The 22,670-nt window shown below is 36.1% G+C and overlaps 1 protein-coding gene across 1 annotated transcript in view; it reads right to left on the bottom strand.

Moving 5' to 3' along the window:
• The window catches only part of ADGRA3 (adhesion G protein-coupled receptor A3), a 53,738-nt gene that overhangs the window by 20,023 nt on the left and 11,045 nt on the right, over nucleotides 1-22,670 (bottom strand). Inside the window, exons 2-8 of the mRNA XM_054295722.1 lie at nucleotides 19,005-19,076; nucleotides 11,687-11,758; nucleotides 9,611-9,682; nucleotides 8,643-8,714; nucleotides 7,026-7,186; nucleotides 5,928-6,141; nucleotides 4,839-5,003 (exon numbers count right to left, since the gene is read on the bottom strand). Coding sequence (XP_054151697.1) covers nucleotides 4,839-5,003; nucleotides 5,928-6,141; nucleotides 7,026-7,186; nucleotides 8,643-8,714; nucleotides 9,611-9,682; nucleotides 11,687-11,758; nucleotides 19,005-19,076 — 828 coding nt within the window. The remainder of the gene's footprint in view (nucleotides 1-4,838; nucleotides 5,004-5,927; nucleotides 6,142-7,025; nucleotides 7,187-8,642; nucleotides 8,715-9,610; nucleotides 9,683-11,686; nucleotides 11,759-19,004; nucleotides 19,077-22,670) is intronic.

Here is a 22,670-nt window from a genome sequence, read left to right as displayed (position 1 = left end):
AACTGCAGATATGAACAGATTATTACATTTGCAGTATTCAAGAAACACTAGTAGCAGAAGTACAACCACTCTGACCAGTTTTGCAAACAAAATACCAAAGAGAATGTCAAGGGAAAAAATTTGTTTTTAATGTCAAGAAAGGAGACAAGAATTTCCTTCACTCAGGTATGTGAAACTATGCCCTTCTTAAGAAAACTCCTAACATTCTCTCCACTTTCTCCCCTAAGTTTACTGCATATTTTATCTGTACAAACAAACACAGATAACAAAAGCCCCAGAAAATAAACTGCTATATGTCTGTAATACACTGGTCATTCATTAGAGCAGAACAGATTTGGTGACAACAGAGGTAATTAAATGAAAGAACAAAATTCAAAAATAACTAGCACAGATTTTAAATGCCTGGAATCATATTGAGGTATTTCAGAGAATGTAAATTAATTAAAAGAACAGATATAGATTCTGCAATGGTAACAAAAGGATTTTAACATTTTTTTAACTGTAAAAAAGGCAAAAGGACAAAAATCTTCCTCAGAAAAAAATTACAACAGTATTATTGTGAATTGCCACAATTCCAGCAGTAACCTTAGTGCAATGTTACATGCACCTCAGCAAGGTAACAAAATATCAGACTGGATCATGTCTGGCCAACTCTGCTCACAGAGAGAGCAAGTTTTGCATCTGCTGGGAAGGGAGGGAGGGACAGCAGGATACAATACATGTACACTTATCCAAGTCTCTGAAATGTCAGTAGCAACAAATTGAAACAAACTCTGATTCAACACAGACTGGAAAAACAAGTACAAAGATGAAATAATTCTGTGGTCCCAATTTTTATGTATTTATAATAAGCCTTCAGAGAACCGAGCCAAAAAGAAAACAGGCAGATGAGGACAACTAATAAATCAGCTGGCACAGCTGTTAGGAGACATGCAGGCCCACAAATACCTTGCATAATACACTCAAACCTCCACTTCTGGAATGTGAAGTCAGGTTTCCAGAAATGCTGCCACTGGAGTACCAAAGCATAATTTCCAAAACCATTTATCAATGCTGAAATTTTTATTTCAAGTTCAACATCAAAGATGCCACTTTGAAAGGGATATTTGTCTGTCTTTACAGTTGTATTTTTCCAAAGCATTTTCAGTACAAGTGTGGTCAGCTCAGTTTTCTGAATGTATCACCTTACAGACTGAGTGTCACATGGCCTTGGAATAATTTAAATTCTGTGGTCCTGACAGAGGTTTTATGACACAACCTCCAAGACAAATATTTTAACTGAAATATGGCACATGCTGTTCTTTTTCTCACTATTCACGTCTAGTGCTAAAGAAGTAGAAAAAGACTAAACAGAGTTTCTCTCTGGCTTCTCAGACTAGGACTCAAATGTAAAACAGGTTTTTCAGCAGAGTTTCAATTACTATGCTTTTAAACAAGTAATATTTCTGAGCTATATACATATCTTCTAGAACTTCTATAGCCATCAAACAGGAAAAAAGTGAGAACACTGCTTCAAAGGTTATTAGATTATCACAAGGTTATTTGCCTTTTCTCCCTCTTCTTATCTCCACTTTCCCTATTTTTATTACCACTCTGTTTCATTATTGTCCTTTCATTCTCCCTGAGTTCACTTTGCATTTATGTCCCTATACAGCATTTTATCATCTTTTGCCATGATCTTCTAAAAAGAATACAAGCAATACCAGGTAGTCTTATAGTCTACACTCCCTTTAGAACAAATTTAGATATGTACAGAAACATTTTACTGTTAAGACTAATGTATTATTTGTATAATGATTTAGAAAGCTTTCTACTAAACCAGACATAAAAGGGACAATTTAAAACTCAACAGCTCTGTGCCATAATCTCACATCAGAAAAACAATACAAATGCACAGCACCATGGAGAGAAACACTTTCAAACCACAGCATCTTTTAGCCTCTTTACCATGCACAAAACCCCCTTGCACAGGTACCAGTTTCTTTGTAGCCCAGTGGTGAATGAGAGAGGGGAACTGATTTTACCTTTAACTAGGTTTCCCTTATTCCCTAGTTTTGCTGAATGAATGTTAAGCTGTACCATTCTCAGTCATGAGCTGTTCTTCCCAATACCTGCATGACATGAGCTAGAGCCATTCTCCAGTTTCCATGAAGGAAAGGAGGACATCCTTCCAGCAGAGCTCAAAAGGTGATTAAGGGCATGAAATTCTTACCATGCAAACAAAGGCAATGTAAATTTGTATTATTAATTCCTTGTGAGTCTAAGCTTGAATGTCTTTCACAGTTAACCCAACTGCTAGCAGAAGTGCCAATCTGCGCTGTATTAACACTCTTATTTCATTACTCTGTATAATTAGGTGCTCAAAATTTATCACATATACATGAGTGTAGACAGCTGTGGGGGGAAAGATGGTTCATTTACGTTTAAGCACTTTAATTTCATTTCAGGGGAAAAGAAGGCAGGCCATGACATTATAAAAGAAACCTTTCTTTCTTACATATTAATTCTGTTTTGAAAGCACTCATTTCTTTAAACGAACAGTAACTTTCAGTTACAAATTTACAATGAGTTTTTAGATCATAATTTCATTAGCTTAAAGATAGTGGAGTCTCTTTTATCACATCCTAGTAAACCTCTAAATTCAGCACGTTAACTACAGTTTTAAAATATATTATGCCCAGTGAGTAACACTTTTCAAAAACGTAATTCTTTTATTTAAAAAAGAATTCTATCAACTACCATATAAAATTAGGCTAAGAACAACAGTTAAAGGATTTACTGAAGTGAAAGTATTTTAACATGCAAACTATATTTTCAATTTAATCATTGTAAAATACTCAGGGAGTTTATCTGAGTAAGCCTTAGAATATTTAAATTAAAGAAAACATATTCCAGGATGAAGTTTCTGCCTAACTCTTGCAAACTCTGCTGAACTAACACTGAGCCAAAGACACTGAAGAAAAACTCCCTCCTTTGCTACTCTTTGCTAGCCCATCTCTGCAGGGATAAAAATCTAGATGCCAGTTTTGAAACACCATCCAAGCTAAAATGACTAACCAGTTCCAACTAAAAAAACCTATAAAATCAAATACACCTAGGATCATTTACAGCCATCTGCTCAGAACCATTTTCTCACTAGTCAAAGCCTTATTTCCATATGCTCTCAAAGGTGAAAAATTACTCTTTATTATTACTCCACCCTAGCTACAAGAGGAAGTCTGTTATAGTAAACCCAGACACAGTGAACTTTTTGATAAGCTGAACATTTCCTGAAATCTTATTTCTTTCTACTGAATTCCAGAGGGGGTAAATCCTATTACACTGAACAGTCACTGAACAGCACAGGTTAATTTAATGGAAAACACTTTGAAATAAGCCTTTACCATCTGTTTTCACCTCTAATGGCAAATCAAAGAAGAACAATTCACACTAGTATCATAAAAAATGCATAAGTGATTTAAATAGATGTGTTCTTTGATGAATACAACCTGTGTCTGTTTGACTTTCTTCACCTTTTATCTAATGCAGGAAGTTCTCCTTTTCTATTGTAATGCTGCAGTTGAAACCACCACAGTGTAAAAAGACAAGATGCACAGTTACTTATCTAAATAATTCCTTACAATGTGAAAGTGAACTTCTTTAGTAATTCTAAAATGCCTCTGTACAGCAAGTGATCTTAACACTAATTCCCTTACTAATGAAGGAATACTCAACCCTTCTCAAATTGTCCAAGTGATGAACATAACGGAGATCCACTTGGAAATAATGCTCTCAGGCAGGACTTTAAGTGAATTTTTGCTACAGCTGGAGGTCTTCTGCAGATGAAAGCTTGTTTTTCCCTCCCCCCCAAAAACTATGTCCCTGCAATGTGGTTGAACTTACTTTACATTTCTTAATATAAAAAATACATGGTCATAGATCAGCTATATACAAAGAGCATGGCTTTAAAAACTCCAATGCACACAGGGAAAGGAAAAGTTTCTAACTGTAAACAAAAGCAGAAGATCAACACAGCCAAGCAGCATAAGAAAAGTGAAATGAGTGGATAAAAGCAGTTTATACAACATTAAGAAACCCTATGCACCATAGTGAACACAATGCTATTGCAGACACTAATTCTCAGTAGGAACTACTGCAGGGAAGTAAAACACAGAGTAGTCATAAAGGGAATTACCTTACATATAGAGAATCTATACAGAAGCTATCTGTTACAGCTGGCACCTCCAGGAGTAACGTGTTGTTAGAGTGACCAGCAGCAGAAAGATCAGAAAAGGGAAAACAGGTGAAGAGATAAGAACAAAAGATAAAATACTCTGCAACACTCAACACAATGGAATATCACAGCTACCACTAGAGTCCCAACAATCATTAAAAGCAAGCAGCACCATTCTTATTGTTTAATACTCACAGGGGGAAAAAGATCCAAATTCTGTTGCATATTTCTTAAATATTTGTATATTTTACCATATAGGAGCAGAAGGCCTTTAAAAAGAGAATGATAACCTGGCAGAAATCCCCCTGTCAGTATGTGGTCTAACTTAATCTTAGAGGCAATCTACAGAACTTTAACTATTTAAATAATTTCATTTATATATTTCAAGTATCATAGGTTAGTTTCAGTATCTTTTGAGGATGTGTTAGCAGGCTCAAAGTTTAACATTTCATAGTAAAATTTCTTGCGCTTCTGTCGACACCCAGTAATTTAGAACAGATAAAAATCTATTACACACCATTTACAAGCAAACATCCACACAGGCGCCTCTAATGCATAAATTCTTAGTTAAAAGCTAAATTAAAGGGACTTTTTTTACTCTGAAAAAAACCCTGAGGTTACTAACCTGAAATCCCCTTTATTGTTCACAACCCTCTCTGGAGGGCAGTACTGTGCAGAACTTTCTAACACCACAATATCTACTGTCCTTGTGTTATTCCCACGTCTGGTTTGTACATGACAACCCCAGTTTCCCGTGGAGCCAGCCTGAATGTTCGAGATTGTCAGTGCACTGGAAAGATAAAATAAAAGAATAAATCAACAGAGTCTTGCAATAACATTTATGTAAGCTTTTACCAAAAGATGAATTAATAAGTATAGAAAGACAATGGAAGAAAAACCAAATTACATACAGCCATGAGTGATCTTATTAAACCAGAGCTATATACATCTCAAAGTACTGTAATTAACAGAGAAGTATTTACTATTCTTTGGGCTTTTAGTTTTGCCAAGGTAGGAAACAAAAAGAACAGCCATAGGAAAAAGTCCTCAGACTCCAGAGAGAAGAGAGAAGTCCAAATTCCTCAAATGTTATATTACTATTCAAGACAAAGTTTTTAGTTGCTTAGAAAGGCCAAACTAAAATAAGTTCCCAAATGCATAATTTGTTATAAACATTGATTCTCTAATTTACTAATACAATTACAGGATATATAGCCACTCGGTAGATGCTGAATAAGTCAACAATCTGGTGCAGGCAGAACAAATTACACTTTTAGATCTCTGCTGGAGAACAATATTAACAACTGTGGTGTGCTCAAAAGGAAGAGTAAAGAATTCATGAGCAATTCAGTTAAATGCCTTGCTTCCAACATTTTGGTAATTTTAGCATTCCATGAAAACAAATGTATCCTACCACAAACATGTTTTAAATTAATGCATTGGGTGAAACTTGCAAAAAATTAAAACCCAACTGCAACTTCCTCTAGCTAATCCTATTTTAAGCATGTAGGTCTGACCTACCAAATCTCTAGACCTCCTTCCTCCAACTCTATTGTTAATAGGAGATGTGTGAAGATTACTCCCCTACTAGGGATGTTTCTGTGTACATGTTCCCTCAGTGAGGATATGAGAGGGCCTTACTGTTAGGGTAATAGTCACTAAATCAGAGCAGAAAGTAAGAAGCAGGAAATAAATTTTCTCACTATGGATTCACCTTGCAATCAATGAGCAGTTATGAATCATGTTTTTTTCAACAAAAATACCCTGGGACTCATCAGTTTCCACTATCTTCCCATCCTGATACCACAAGACTTGCATGTCTTGATCAATATATGAAGCCATACATTGGAAGGGCAGACTGTCTCCTTCAAAGACCACCTGACGATGAGATGGAGTCATGTAGAAAGACGGTAATTCAAGCGGCGGTTCTAGAATTCAAGACATAAAACCACAATTAACAGCAAGAATCTGTTATAGAACTAATTTTCAAAAGGGGAGATAGATACACTAAATGAATATCAATTATTTATATATCAATATAACATCTGGTTGCATCTGGTAAGAGGCATATAAAAGCTACATTTACTGCATCGGACATTGAAAAATACAAATTATCATCATATTCTTTTTCAAAATATGTATTCCTTTAATGTAATATATTTCAAGACTTTTTGCTAGCCCATATCTAAAAGAGTAGAAAATAGAAATTTGAAGGAAAAATGTAATTATGCATTTTAGTTTTTCCCAGTTTTTCACCTGGACTTCAAAATAACAGTAACATATGAGTTTTTATTTTTACAGCTGGAATAATTCCAATATAAAAAAAGAAGTTAAGGAAGTCAGTCACAGTTTTGTCACAAAAAGAAGGCTAGTCAAGAATAGAATCACCACACAGGAAAGCAACTCATAAAATGAAGATCTTTTAACTTCAGAAATTTGGGGTTAGAACAATTGACGTATCTGAAATCACATAGCTAGACGTATGAAAGAAATTATCAGTTTCTGGTTCCTCTTGTGACATTTAGGTAAAGATCTCTGAAAAATACAGATTAGCTGGAAAAAGGAGTTCATCAAGAGAGCTACTTATCATTAGTTTCTACATACCATCATCAATTTATTTATTATTCATTTCCAAATGCAAGCAATAATGAATCACAACTCAAGATCAACCTTTGAAAAAGATTCATTATTACCACTGTCATTTAACTGTTGAATATTAGGGAAATGAAATACAGCAAAAAACTCGGCTCAATAATATTAGCAGAACATGGAATGCATTAGAAAACAAATAGCAGTTGCCTGCAGTGCTTACCACAGGTGAGAAGCTCCTGTTTAACACCAGTCACTGTCTGTGACTGAAGTGACTTGGGATAGGCACATTTAGTCTCACGTACAGTTATGTTTCTTTCCTTTAACCACTGATGCATCCACAGTATGTTGCAATCACAAAGAAGATAATCAGTTTGAAATTCTCTGCAACAAAACACAGGCATTTACAGTGACAAACTGCAGAATCCCAATGTCTGAAAGCTAAACTTTAACAGTTGTGCCACGCCTCTCATTGTCACCAGGAAGGCAACAAGCAAAGTCCAGACTACAGTGGATTTGCCTACCTCTACCCACTGGAAGTTACTCTAACCCTCTGCAAGCTGTACTCTGAGAACAAAAGGACATACTCCCTCAGAAAAGGAATCCTCCCCATAAAAATGAGGAATATCTAATACCAGTACATGAAAATAATACTAGTAATTTCTTTCATGGAAAGTGTTCATGCTACTTCAAGTGAGCAGTAAGAAAGAACTATTGAATGTGCATCGTCATAACCTAAGACACTTCATTGCTTCAATGTAGTGATCAAATGCTTTAGCAGTAAAATCAACTGAAATAAAAATAGCTCCTCAACTATTTCTCTTTTCAGAAGAGAAACAATATTAACAACTGTGGTTGTTAATAATTTTTTCAGAAGCACTATTCACACAATTTCATTCTCCTTTACATAAAATTATAAGGCTTTTAATTGACTCCATCTTTTCTATATAATTCAGTACTTTCTAGTAAAAAGACATACTAAATCCCCTATAGATGTTAGCTGAAATCACCTAATTAAGGGATTAATTAATTAATTTTATCTGTTCAGAAATTATTATTTTATCTGTTTAGAAACAGGTAAAAATGTAGCAAAACATATGACTATGTCTACATTGGTTTTTACCTCTAGTGAAAACATTTTCTTTCTCTTTTTGCAGATGTCCAGAGGATAACACATCACAGGCAGAACACTACAAACACTAAATCATCACTAAATTCCTATGAAACCCCATTTGGTGTTTGTTCACATGAATTCCTCCAGATCATCCATTATTTTAATAATAATATGTTATATCCAGGTTCTCTTGTCATTTCTGTGGTGTTGTTGGTTAGCAACCTTTATGCAGACAACTAAAATATCATGAATAACACCTTATGAACAATGAAAGGGATGAAGGGAGGAAAAGAAACATTCTCCTTTATAAATATAAACAAGAAATTAACTCAGTGTCAAACTCAGAAACCAAAGCTTTTGATTAGGTCCCAGAACAGTGAACCAACTGTCATGACTACCAGGGAAAAGCATAAGCTAGTCATCAGCACTTTTTTTTTCATTTACTTTCTTTCTTACACAAGATTACAACTCATGAAACCAAGAGAGAGCAAAGGAACACGAGGCTGATATTATACCCACTGTTATGTGTAACAAAATTATACTGCTCATCAAGGACTAAGATCTGGCTTAGAAGTATTTGGTTCTTTTGCTGTAAAGGTATAAAATGCTATTTATTTACTATAAATTAATAAGTGATACATATAGAATAAAACTCTTGGAAGCTCAGATGAGAAAATGGCTTTGCTTTTTCAGAATAATGTAGGACTAGATGCAGCAAGTACTTACAGAGACTTTAGTGAACCAAGATGATCAAATGTTCCCTGTGTAAGTGTCGAAAACAGATTTCCAGAAAGATTCCTGAGAAATAAAAGTATGTTCATGATTTGAACTCATCCTCAGACAAATGACATGTGAAATAAAAAAACCACTTATCTTCAATATAACTCTGTTTAAAAGTTATAAGGTACTATTACAACACTTTAATTAGTTCACAAGACTATAACAATAATAATCAGGTCTCGAAAGCCTAGCAAAAATCTCCAAACCAACTTTTCTCTAACACTCTTGGTTTAGGTGAAGAATTTTAAGATTGGAAAAAAAGTAAATGCAGAGATTTTACTTTTACTTAAAGCATCAACTGGCAGATGTTGAGCACAGATTTCAAGAAGTGTAAAATTAATTTTGTTGTTCACAGTGAACTGCTGTCTTCCTATTAACATGCTCTAAGAAGCATGCTCAATCTATCAGAATGCTTTTTCAAAATATTATCTATACCACTTTCTATATATAGGTGAAAGCACTGTGTGTAAGAAACTAACAACCAGGGCAAAGAAATATTTCATAATCTTACATGTTATCCTCTTAAAGTAAATGAAGGACTTCAAAACATGCAAGACTGCCAGCAAAACAGACTGACAGCAATGCCACTGTAGAAGGCATGGATACTGAAAGAGTCTACAAGGATGAAATATTTTTTTAAAGAAAATATTATGTATAATCTCCTAGTCTCCATCCCAGCTACACATTCTAAGAAACTGGAAAACTGCTGCAAGGCCAACAGATCACTGAATAGCCTGGTTTGGGTTGGCCCCAGCACTTGTTTTTAAGCTTGCTACTGAGTCACAAACCACAACCATAGGCACTGGCTGTCTTTCAAGAGCACACTTAAATAAACTACTCCCCTTGAAACAAAGAAGGTTAACTTACACAAGGCTAAAACTTAAATGTATTTATATAAGACAAATTATACTTACAATCTAATAAGGTTTACAAGTCCTCTAAATATATCTGCATTCAGGCAGCCTATTCGGTTATTAGTTAAGTCTCTATAAACAGAAAAAAGGAAAAATTGGAACAAGCTGGTTTATTTCCCAATGACATACATACAGTCTGCTAATAGAACCATTTGAACAAAATTCATGAGCAACAGATTGCACCACATGCATATTTGGGTCTCAGGAAAACCCACAAGGTACTGCTATAGGGTGTCTACACATGCACACAGACTCCTTAATCCATCTCTTAACTAATTATAGTTTGTCCATATACAATTCAACAAGTCTAGACCTACCAATAAATTCCCTTAAACAGGCTTGGCTTACATCCCTACCCAGCAAATTTTCATATTTGTGTAGTATTTATATATGTGTGTGTAAAAATATATATATATATATATATACACACACACACACAGAGTACATCACTTAATTTTTAACATGTCAAAGACCTATAATAGTGCATTTATTATACATAAGTAAGATCATTTTTATAATTATACTTCAATAAATACTTAAAAGTTATATATTTTTCATATAGGTCTTGAATCAAATGACCAAAAATTCTTCAAGTAATAAAAATTAAGCTTGCAAGTAATAATGATCCAGAATTGGTCCTTCAGTTTTACTTTTAAGGTTTTCAGAAGTGCAATTACCAACATACTTTCCTTTTAAGTGAGCCAGATCATGTGATCAGATAAAAATTAACATATATACTCTACAAATTTAAGAAACAGGGGAGGCAATACCAAAAATCGCTAACACTCAAAAGGTGTAACAATATTACAAAAATCTGAAGAGTGTTTAAAAAAAGAAAAATAAAAGGCAATAATGCTGAGTTTTTGTTTTTCAAGTTTGATCTGGTACAGAACTTTTACAGCCAACGCATAAATCTCTCAAATATGTTAATGGGAATGTTGGCAAAACCTTATATAAAGCAGCATAAATAGCACTGTAACTTCAGTGTAGTATTAATAGCAACTCTATGTTCCACTGTGACCTTTGGAAAATAAAAATCACGAGTTTAACATTCAACAAAACAAGACTTGATGGAATCAAAGCTCTGAAAAAAACGTCCCTCCAGCGAGGTTTCAAGCCACTCAAGTACAAAAAAACAGGAATACAAGCAACTGTAAGAACAAGGGAGGCTGCCAAGCCACAAGCAGCGGATGTTCTTCAGTCAGAAGGCTGAAAGCAGACTTTGTTTTATACATGTGTGTGTGCAATATAAAAAACATGTATGTTTACAAAATTTCAGACATTTAGAAGCATATAATAATCTACTTAGGCAAGTGGAGGGAAACAGAAATATATATAGCTTATTTAGCAAGTTTGAAAAGTAGAAAAAGCCATTTGCAACAGAACACATAGGAATGTAACTTGTTAGGCTGGAACAACTTGTAACAGAACACAAGAATACAGTTGCTAGTAGAAGGCCATAAAGGTAAGATATATATTGTGAAAACTCAACAAAGCAAGACTCAAGTATTGTAGAAAACCAATAAAGCAGAACCTTTTACTTAAGGAGCCAGCAAAAGCCAGGTTCCTGGTTTTGGCCAGGACAAACTGACCTGAGAGTTAACCAAACCTCCACTGCACCTGCCCAGAGATGAGGTCAAAAGGCAATCCCTGAGGAAGACCTCTTACTTCACCAAGAAGGCCCTGGCCATGACCACCAGAAGGCACCACAGAAGGCTAACTATAGTATGAAGCACAAAGAGGCAGGGAATGGGCGGGCAGGGAGGTGTGAGCTTGTGGGATCAATGTTTATTTAAACCTGGCACCTGTCTCACCAGGTACACATGTATGGTGGAAACATCCCCCATGCATCCCAGCTAGAAATAAAACATACCTGCTTTACAATTTTACAAGTAAAGTCCTTATTCCACAACACTTGTATATATTATACATCACATATATATAGCATATATATATATTCAACTTTCAATATATAATAACTTTGCTGTCTAAAGTTCCAGAAGTTTAGATTTACTCTCTCTCTGAGAAGCTTTTTATTTGTTTTGTTTAAACTGACTAGCTAAATATACTACTTACAGTCTTTTCAAAGATGAAAGCCCCAGAAAAGCTCCTGGATCTATGGTACTAATAAGATTGTTCTTAAGATCCCTGTGGAGAAAAATTAAGACACAGCACTTACCAAAAATTACACTTTAAAAGAGAGATATTTGTAAAGATACATGTAACTTGTCTCAATTTGCTTGAGAACCTCAAAAAAACCCCCACCCAAACCAAACTGACCCTCCTCCCCACAAACAACCCAAACCCAACCAAACCATCCCCAAAAAAACTCAGAACAAAGCATCAAACAAAAAACCCAACAACATATTTTTATTTCTCTAACAGATTTCCATTCAAGATTGGAAAAATCTCTGTTTTAGCTACAAGGAGGAACAGAAACAGCACATGTATGTCATTAAACATTCTATCAGTTTGAATCAGGTGAAATTATATAGCCTCAAAGATACTTTGCCACAGTGTGAACAGTTCACAGCTATGCAGGGTGAGACACCTGTTTATTACACAGTATGATACTGTCTAGCACATGTTGTCTTCTGCAGCCTATCCAACTTTCAATACTTCAGTAGTGCCCAACACCTACCAAAAAAAGCAAAATATGATCTTGAAAATACACCGAAGACCCAACACTGAAATTTTCCACTTATGTTGCTGGCACAACAGCAAAGCCCTCATTGAAAATCCCAAATACAGCTGGTGAAAATTTTCAGAGCAAATTTTTAAACCTTAAGTTTCCAGAGACTGTAAGGAGAAATGTAATCATTAAATTAAACTGCTTTATTAATTGTACAAGTGATATAGGAGTTTTAACTCCTAATTGAGATATTCTGCAGATACAGCTTAATTTCAAAGGTCACAGAAAGCAGCTGATAGCACTTATATTAGTTTTGAACAAACTTTATCATTGCATGAATGCTAAAATTACTTCCACCTCCCTAGTAACACTTGAATTTTACTTTAGTACTATCTGAAACTTCACAGGTGCTTATTACTATAGGTAAAGTTTCTCACTCCTTGGTCATATCCAAACATTCTAGATTTGAAAAGAAAAATAGTACTTTCATTCAAAAGCAGTGATTAAATTTGCAAGAGTAAAAAACATCTCCTACATCTACCACAACATTAATAATTCTGCTTGAAAGAGAACTGCACAAGAGGATTACATCTACCATCACACAGATATTCATGAGTAAAAATATAATTCGTCCCAAGATTTCACAACAGCATTTCCTGCAGACAGATTAACAAATCATGGTACAACAGACAGTGTCATGGCACATGGATCACACCTGAACGCTCTACCTAAACATCTGAAATACTTGAAATATGTTAAATTCACCTTGCAGTAAATTAATTTTCATATACACACTTCACTTAACTTAATTTTCTTCCCTTGCTATGGCAGCAGGAACTGCCAAGTACTTCCAGTGCAGTAGTACCAGGAGCCCAAAGAGCTGGCTCTTTAGGCATATAACACCCTGGAATACCAGATCATGGCAAATCTGAGACTAATAAAAGGTATTCATCACTCATTTACCATCATTCTTTGAAGTAGGGAAGAAAAATTACACTTACTCTTCATATTTCAAATTTTAAATAAAAATCACTAACTTCCACTTAAAACCTCAATGTTGAAACCACTGAGGGAGAAAAACCTTCACAACATGCCTTGGAAATCCACTAGTCTAGATTATCAGGGCTCTCTGATTTCACTCCATGAATTCAGAGTACTCCCTGAGACACCTCTTTCATAAATCCACTGCAGTGGATTCATATCAATGAATGTCCAACGTGCTAAGACTTTTCTCAACCTGCAACTACAACAGCTGAGGAGTCTCTGTTTGGTTGGGGCTTTTACCCTTAGGGTAGGCATTAGCTGTATATCAATCTACCAAAATTATTTCCAGAGGAAATCTGTGAAACAAAAGAGATACCAAAAGATCCCAAAATTAACAGTGCTGACACATCTAGCAGGTCTTTAGAAACAGGGAAAGATGTTAATGCAACATAGGCTGGTACTAGTACCAGGACTGCAGCATGTAGAACAGTCTTTAAATGAAGAAATTACAGCGGTGGTTAAACCAACAGACTTGTATTGCTCACAAAAAAGAGAGGTGGGGAAGACAACCTTACTAGAAAGTTGTGCTTGGCTTTAATGTTTTTGCTGGTTTTAACATCAATGAGTACATTTATATAAACTATATTTTAGCTTCAGCAAGAGGAAATTAATCATTTCAGATGGTGATTTTTCTTTGGCAAAGCTCAACTAAGCAAGACATATCTATAGATACATATTTGTCCAAATGAAAGAAAATCTCTCCAAAAGAAATGCAGAAAAGGATTTGAGTAAGGGTAACATCATTTATATTATAATAACTTTATCTTCCACCATCAAGAATCCTTCTAAAAATCAAAACAAGGAAAACAAACCAAAAAACATGCCCCCCCAAAAAAACCTCTAACAAAAAAAACCCATGCCCCCCCAAAACACAACCAATCCACGAAAAAAATACCAAAAAAACCAAACAAAAAAACCCATCCCCATAACAACACAAATCACAAGCCAGGCATAGAAAAATCTTACACTGAGAATGCAGTAAAAGATTCTTAATTTTCTCCTAAATCTAAATAACACTGTAAATAAGCACTTCCCCATATTTATCAGTGAAGGCAACTAACAGATGTTAAGATTGTAGAAAAACAGGTTTCAAGAGATGTTTTGAGGTCAGTCATGTACTCCATATTCTGGCTCAAATTACCACTAAATCAGATCAACTGCCCCACTGTTACATCCAATAAAGGCCTGAAAACCTCACAGGATGCAGATTTCACCATCACACATTCAGTTTTCTTTCCTACCACTGGATAAATTATCTTTTCTTCCTTAACACTACTTGAAAGTAAATGTTAGACAGGAAACATATTAGCTACCATGGACGACTCCTGTATGAAATGCTTTTTCAAGAGGGAAATGAAGGAAGAGCACGAGGTAAGAAATTAAAGAAATTGTAATTTCTGTAATAGCAATAGTTATACATCACACACATTACAAAGAGAGCCTCTTTGGCTCTCTGTGGTGTACATTTTTTGTGGGCAAATCAAACAAATACTTATGACTGAATTTTTACATGTCCCAGTACCACCCAATGGGTCAGGCTAGAAGGGACTACAGTGGGTCATTTGATCCAACCTCCCTGCCACATGCAGTCATCCTAGAGTACATGGAACAGGATTGCATCCAGATGGTTCTTGAGTATCTCCAGTGCAGGAGACTCCTGGGAAAGCTGTTCTATCTCCTGTCACCTGCACAGTAAAGTAGTTCTTCCTCATGTTCAGGTGGAACTTCTCTGCATCGGTTTCTGCCTGTTTCCTCTTGTCCTGTTGCTTGGCCCCCCTGAGCAGAGCCTGGCTCCATGCTCCTGCCACCCTCCCTCAGGTACTGACAGACATTGATGAGCTCCCCTCCCAGCTGTGTCTTCTCAAGGCTGAACAGGCCCAGCTCCCTCAGCCTGTCCTCACAACAGAGCTGTTCCAGTCCCTTCAGCATCTTTGTCACCCTCCTCTGGGCCTGTTCCAGCAGCTCCATGTCTCTCTGGTCCTGAGGAGCCCAGAACTGGACACAGAACTCCAGATGAGCTTCACCAGGGCTGAGTAGAGGGGCAGGATCACCTCCCTCAGCCTGCTGGCAATGCTCTCCCTGATGCACCCCAGGTACCACTGGCCCTCCTGGCCACAAGGGCACTGCTGGCTCATGGACACTTGGTGTCCACCAGGAGCCCCAGGTCCTTCTCTACAGAGCTCCTTTGCAGCAGGTCAGTGCCAGCCTGTGCTGGTGCTTGGGGCTACGCTTCCCCTGGTGCAGGATCCTTTGCACTTGTCTTTGTTGAATTTCAAATTAATATGAAAACAAAATGGAGATTAAAATACTTAGCATCTTTTTGTACAGACACTTTTATTACCACTTAAGACATTTGTTAAAATTTTTGACCTGGTTACTCTTATTTGCATACTTTTTCCTGTAAGACTAGATGTAGACATAGCATAGTCATTTTCTACTCTAATTAACATATATTTCACTTTCCAGTATAATTAAACTTCTATTTTGGTAAATTTATCACCCACTCTACAAAATAATGCATTAGCAAATTCACATTATCATAAGTTAACACACCTGTAAATATTATTATTTATTAAAACTATGACTTATTATGTCTACCTGGGGCCACCATTTTTAAAGCACTTACTCATTGTTTCATTTGTTGCTTGTATGCCCCAAAACTATATCCCTTTCAATAGTAACACAGAAGAATTACCTGATGTGGATGAGGTCAAGTGATAACATGTTTGAGTAAAATGATAACCTGAAGTGCAACAAGTTGTCAGCTACAAATACCATGTCCCCAAATTTACTAGACAAATAAATACAATGACAGAAACCATTTAACAATATCTACATTTTCATTAAAATTTCCAAGAACTGAACAGGAGAAAAAAGGTTAGCATGTTAACAGATGAATTATAAAGTTGTCAGTATTGATTAAAATTCAATCAATTATTATGCAGATACATGTTCCTGACATATTCCTCTGATTTATTGTTCTAAAGGCTTTATTTAAATATATCACAGAATCACTAGGTTGGAAGAGACCTTCAAGATCATCCCAGCCCTAACACCTCAACTAAACCATGGCACCAAGTGCTACATCCAGTCTTTTTTTAAACACATCCAGTGATGGTGACTCCACTACCTCCTCAGAGAGACCATTCCAGTACTTTATCACTCTTTCAATGAAAAGCTTTCTTCCTAATATCCAACCTAAACTTCCCTGGGTGCAGGTTGAGACTGTGCCCTCTGGTTCTGTCAGCTGGCACCTGGAGAAAGAGACCAACCCCACCTGACTGCAAACACCTTTCAGGGAGCTGTAGAGAGTGATAAGGGCACCCCTGAGTCTCCTTTTCTCCAGGCTGAGCACCCCCAGCTCCCTCAGCCGTTCCTCACAGGGTTTGTGTTCCCAGCCCCTCTCCAGCCTCGCTGCCTCCTCTGGATGTGCTCAAGTGTCCCAAGGTCCTTCCCAAACTGAGGGGCCAGGACTGGACACAGCACTCAGGGTGTGGCCTCACCAGTGCCGAGCACAGGGGCAGGATGACCTCCCTGCTCCTGCTGGCCACACTGTTCCTGACACAGGCCAGGATGCCCTTGGCCTTCTTGGCCACCAGGGCTCCCTGCTGGCTCATCACAACACATCTATAATCTCTACCTGAAAGCCACTACAGTAAAATGGCAAAAGTTTTTCCTATCAAGTGTAACATAACAAGGAATGAACAAAGAAACATGAAATGCATACAGAATCTCTGCCCTAGTAAGCAGTAAAGTGACAATCATACTGTCTGAATTAATTATTTAAATACTGAGAATTTATTTCTGTTATCTCCAGTTCATCTCTTAAGTTGAATGTGGGGAAAGGAACTTATCGACAAAGCACAAAACACTCATAAGGAAACAAGGGAAAGTATGAGTCGTAGGACAAAATAAAAATAAGCAAGAAAATGTCAAAAAATGCAATTTTCAAGGCATGCAAGTTCTTACAATGAACATCAGGAAAATAATTTGAAGCTACTTAACCATGTAAATGTTTAAAATATTTACTGTGACTTTCAACTGTTTTTCCTTTTACTACTGATTATCTATTTAAGTTTGAAAAACTATTTTAATTACAATAGTAGTTTCTGTCCAAGGTCACAAAACATTTAAAGAGGAAAATTTTACTGTGGCTAAATATCTATGTCTTTTAAACAAGTTTTGCATGTACAAAAGGAAAAAAAAAGAAAATATTATCATTTCTAATTAGTGTAGCACACTTGTCATCCCTCCACTTATAATGAAGACACTAGGCCATTATTAATCTTTTGCTGATGAATTAACTCCTACAATAGTGCACAATAAGGAATGTTTTCATTCTGATGAGACTACCACACCCTCTAAAATACTGATATCCCAGCTCACTTCAAATGCTGAAAACTTGATGCCAGCCTTGCTGCTTTCTTTTCCTTTTCATGAAAGAAGATATTAAAATAATCTAAAAAAACCTTACAAATGACAGGAGTTAAATGGAAAAAAGCTGCATTCTTATGATTTTAAAGAAAATTAGGATTTGGATTCATGAAGAAAACTTAAATCATTATCTCAAACTAACTAGAGTTTCAAGTGTTTCCTGTCTGAAAACTGTAATGAGTTTCAACAAATAACAACCATCAGCAGATGCCTTTATTACCTCATCAAATGGCATCACTGCTGATAACCTCGCTTCTTTGGCGCAGCAACTTACTTCTACAATAAAGTTCATCTGCCAGTGAAAAGATGCTTTCTTCTAGTACATGGGAGAGGGAATGGTAGAAGTGTTTGAGTTTATTTAGGTCAGGTGACTGGGATTGGAGCCTTTGAGTTTTAGAGGAAGAATAAAATACTTTTAATTCCCTGAAGCCAAAAGCTGTTTGGAACTCTTCCTAGATGCTGTGAGATGATTATGAAGCTGGCTACTTTCCCAGTCAAATGGCCTAGAAAAATCCTTATCTCTAAAGTTTATGCTTGCCCCCAGGTAGATCAACCTGCCAATCCAGACCTTCTACCAGCTGGAAAAAGGCTGATTGTAAGAGAAGCTACAATGCTGCTTCTTATCTCATAGGCAATGTATCATCTGTAAGGAAAGTGAAAACAGGAAGCAGAAGATATCCAAGAAGTTACTCCCATCAGACTCACTCCCACCCCCCTGTACCTTTGGCATATACCAAAGCTGTGAAGTAAGCAGTAAAACTCTCAAAATAAATGTCAACAACAAATCTTTAATAAATCCAGTCTCTCTTAGGGGCTGTAATACATATGCTTCTCCTGCAAATATACTTTGCAACTGTTCAATAAATGGTTTGATACTTACGAAATTAAAGATATAATTTTCTTTACAACACAGTGTTTGCATAATGAAACAAAAAACAAAGCAAATCCAGCCATTACAGCATTCCAGTAAAATTCCCACTGAAACTGCCCTCTCACCTGCAGGTGAGATTATCCCTTTTTTGCTGGGGATATCCCTTTTTTGGGATATCCCAAAGGGATTATCCCTTTTTTGCTTTATATGTTATTTATATATTATTTATGTTATGTTAAATTATTAATTCATTCATATTAAGAGAACACTATGTTAACTCTTTAATCACTTTAAGACATCAAAATAAAGAACAGATCCCTTATATAAGACATTCGGTTCTTAAAATTATTAATGAAACAAACAGTATATGACTTGATTTTTAAAGCAAAAACAGCTTTTCAAGAAATACTTACAATCTTTCAAGAAGGTGTAATCCAGAGAAGGAACCATTCTTCAACTCTGTTATTTTATTGTTACTCAAAATCCTGGAAACAAAACCAATTGAGAACAATGCATTATAATTTTGGTAACAACTTTTTTTTGCTACAGCTTACACTTCTTTTGTAATTATTTTTGTTTAACAGTCTGTACAAACTGCCTAGCTCATTTTCTTGAGGTGTGTACAACAGCACTGCTTAAATATGACAAAGAAGAAAAAGAAGGCTTTAAGTACCATGCAAGCTTACATACATAACATCTGAAAGGAAGAACACCCATCTAGGATTACCCTAATAAGACCCAGAAGTGGTGAGGTAGAAATTAAGCATTAAAGAACAAATCACTACATTCAACATTCTTGTCTTCTATACCCATTTTGGTTTTCCAAACCAAGCAGCATCTTGCCTTCTCCCCACTTCCTCTGCTCCCCTTTTTAGCCACATACACATGCACTTCTCCCAGACTGTACTACCTGTTCCAGCCATCCTTCACACATTCATCCTATTCCTCAATACAATCTTTTTAAAACATCTGCAAATAAGCTCAGCAAGCACTCAAATATCCTTTCTTCTCCTAAAGGACAACACAACCACAAATTCCTTCTTCCTTTGGAATAACTGGATCAGGTCTATCTTGCCAAGCACCCTCTCCTCCAATCACAGCCATCTGCACACATCACAGCAGAAGCTAATTATCCTCAAGGTAGGAAATTCTTTGTATGGCTGATATTTCCTTACTTAGAAGGACCTGCTTTCTATACAACCACATAGCTCTCTGTTGGACAAAAAACCAAACCAAAACAGAATAACCTGTTTTCCTTTTGAATCATGTCAAATTTTGGCATCTACAATACTCCTTACAAAAGGGTTTGCAGTACAACTCTCCAATCCATAAAAAATGCTTCATTTCACTTGTTTTGAAAACACCTCCTGCCAGCTTTATTTAATGTTCCCCACTTCTAAAAAGAGAAACACACAGTAATCAATCCACTTACCCTCTTTTTGCTATGTGCAATTATGTACAAAACTAGATGTCTTTTTTCCATGTGTAAAATCCATGTTTTACTTAATTATTCTTAACATAAAAGCCATTTGTGCCACTTAATAATTTCTGAGTTCCTTCCAGCTTTATTACACTGAAAAAATTGTGAGGTAAGACCACTAGACCTGAAATAGTGCACAACACACAGACAAGTCACAGTTCTACATACTGGAATAACGACGTTGTTTCCTACAATTTCCCTAGCAATTCCTAACATATAATCTGCCTTTACCACTTATGCTAAGAATCTAAGATTTCTAGTCAGCTCAATGTCCATCATCTTATATAAGACAGCAGAGGTTTTGTCCCCAATAAATTTTTCAATTTTTTACAGTGCTGCTGCTGCCATTTTATTGCCCAATTACTTTCACAAACTTCTTCCAAAATTCTTCACTTTATCCTCATCCTTATTACATCAATCAACTCACTCAACTATGTCAACCCCTTACTCACACTGTTTTACAGGTCATTAGGAAGTAAGTTGTGCATTACAGTTCTCTATGACTCCACTCCACTGAGAAGGATTTAGTTCCACACCCTCTTCTTATCCTTTAGCAAGTCAGCTGCTCATCTGATCATCCTCCTTTTAAGACTGACGTAGTTTTTTCATCAAATGCCTTTGGCAAGGGACAGACACACCTTTTAGAAAAGCATGCTTCATTATAACAGCTAGATGAACCTTGTAAATATTTTGCTGACTCTGAAGAGCTCCAAAGCACTGTGAGGAAGAGCTTCTCATTACAGGAGATGTAAATTTTCCATGGTACCTTTATCCAGGTATCCAGTATATTTATTATAAGTTCTACTGATTTTTCAACACAAACATCAGACTTGAACCATGCAAATGGTGATGCACTTTTAAAAATAAGCATTTGCTATTCTCCAGTCCTCAAAAATCATGTTCATTCTAAGCAAGACTTCAGAAATTTCATCCCCAAGTTCTTCTAAAAGCTCTTCAGTCACACCATCTTGTCCTGGAAATTTATTCACTGTCAGATTGTTCCACAACTTCTGCTACAGCCACCTCAATTTCAGACAGATTCTCTATCAAATGCATCCTTCATATCCAACACGTCCCCGCAGTTCTTCACTTACACCAATTACATCTTCAGGCTGGATAACCTAAAGGTGCCACACTATGAGATTTCTTTCCAGTCCACTACATCTTTCAGATGTCCTTTAAAACAACCATAAACCAAACACACACACACACATCCCCCTCTTTCCTCCAGTGCATAAAATTTACTATATAATGACAAGGAATAATACTTCAAAACACACAATGAAGAAGATAAAACTAAAATACAGATCTAGCAATCTAAAAAAACAGCATCATTTTGACAAAGCTGTATATTACATTAAGTAGTTTTCTCCAGGTTTCCCAAAGATTACCTCAAGTCTCTATAGTTTGGACAAACAAAGAGCAGGCATTTATTGTCAAAAATTCTGGCTCTGACAATTTCTCTTTTTCATCTCACAAAGTCAAGACAGCTGAACAAACTGTTCGAAAATCCTTTCATTTCCAGCCTGATGGTAAGAAGGTTTGAAAATTCTTAAAGTTAACCTTAAATCATTCAACAAAGGTAAAGTGTTCTGATGCTAAAATGAGGAGAGTCCATTCCTTCTTCTCACCTTCCAATCATACCATGTATTTCTGCAGCTCATGTCAACCCATCCCTGGTGCCCACTGCTCCACGAGCTGCAAATGTTAAACCACACATTTATCCAGGGTAACTACCAGGAGACTGATTTATGTGTCAACTACACAAGTGTGATCTACCTAGTATCCTACACGGGTAATACCAGGTGAAGACTGATCGCAGGAATGGTGGAAAGGAAGAAGGGGAAAAAATACTTAAAAGTATCCTGAGAAATTGCTATTGTACTGCTATATTGTCTGTAACACCTACTAGAGTGTCAGTGAAGAGCATTTGCTCTTGTGAAAACATAGTTCTGCAGTCCAATACATCAAGCTACCTCACAGGAAGAAAATAAGGAAATTTTTCCCTTGCCTGCAGCTGTGATAAACTAGATGAACAAAAGAACCAGTGCTGGTTTTTAAAAACACACATAGAAACCAAGGAAGCACAGGCACTCTTAAAAAATGTATATGTATTTCAATGACTCTTTCCATCAAGAATGGCACAACTTTTAACACAAAACCACTAAATACATTTGCGAGAGTGGTAGTAATAATAATAAACATCATCTACAAATTGGAATGCCCACAAAACTAGTAAAATTTAACCTGAAGCATTAAAATTACACATCCTAAAGTCTTTGAAACTACTTCCTCTTCTACTCAAAGAGAAAAAGGTTTCAACGTAAATAATAAGTATTATTTGTAAAAATGGCAGGTACTGGGTACATTCACCAGAAAACCAAATAAAGTACACCTCTACTTCAACATCCTTCCTGGTTTCAGAAATGCATGCATGAAGAAAAATAGTAATAATATCTAAAGAAGTAAATGCAGGAGCTTATAAAAAATCATTAATAGTTAATGCAAACTGAACATAAGGCATAACAGCAGCAGCAAGAAAAAAAATGCATACCAATTCCACACTTCTGGAGAAATTAAGAAAAAACCCCCTGATATT

The sequence above is a fragment of the Melozone crissalis genome, unplaced genomic scaffold (genome assembly GCF_028551555.1).
Source record: "Melozone crissalis strain CALT ecotype California unplaced genomic scaffold, PUWL_Pcris_2 ptg000006l_1, whole genome shotgun sequence".
NCBI classification, from domain to species: Eukaryota; Metazoa; Chordata; class Aves; order Passeriformes; family Passerellidae; genus Melozone; species Melozone crissalis.
Note: the sequence above shows the minus strand (reverse complement) of the source record. Positions and strands in the feature narration are given on the sequence as shown.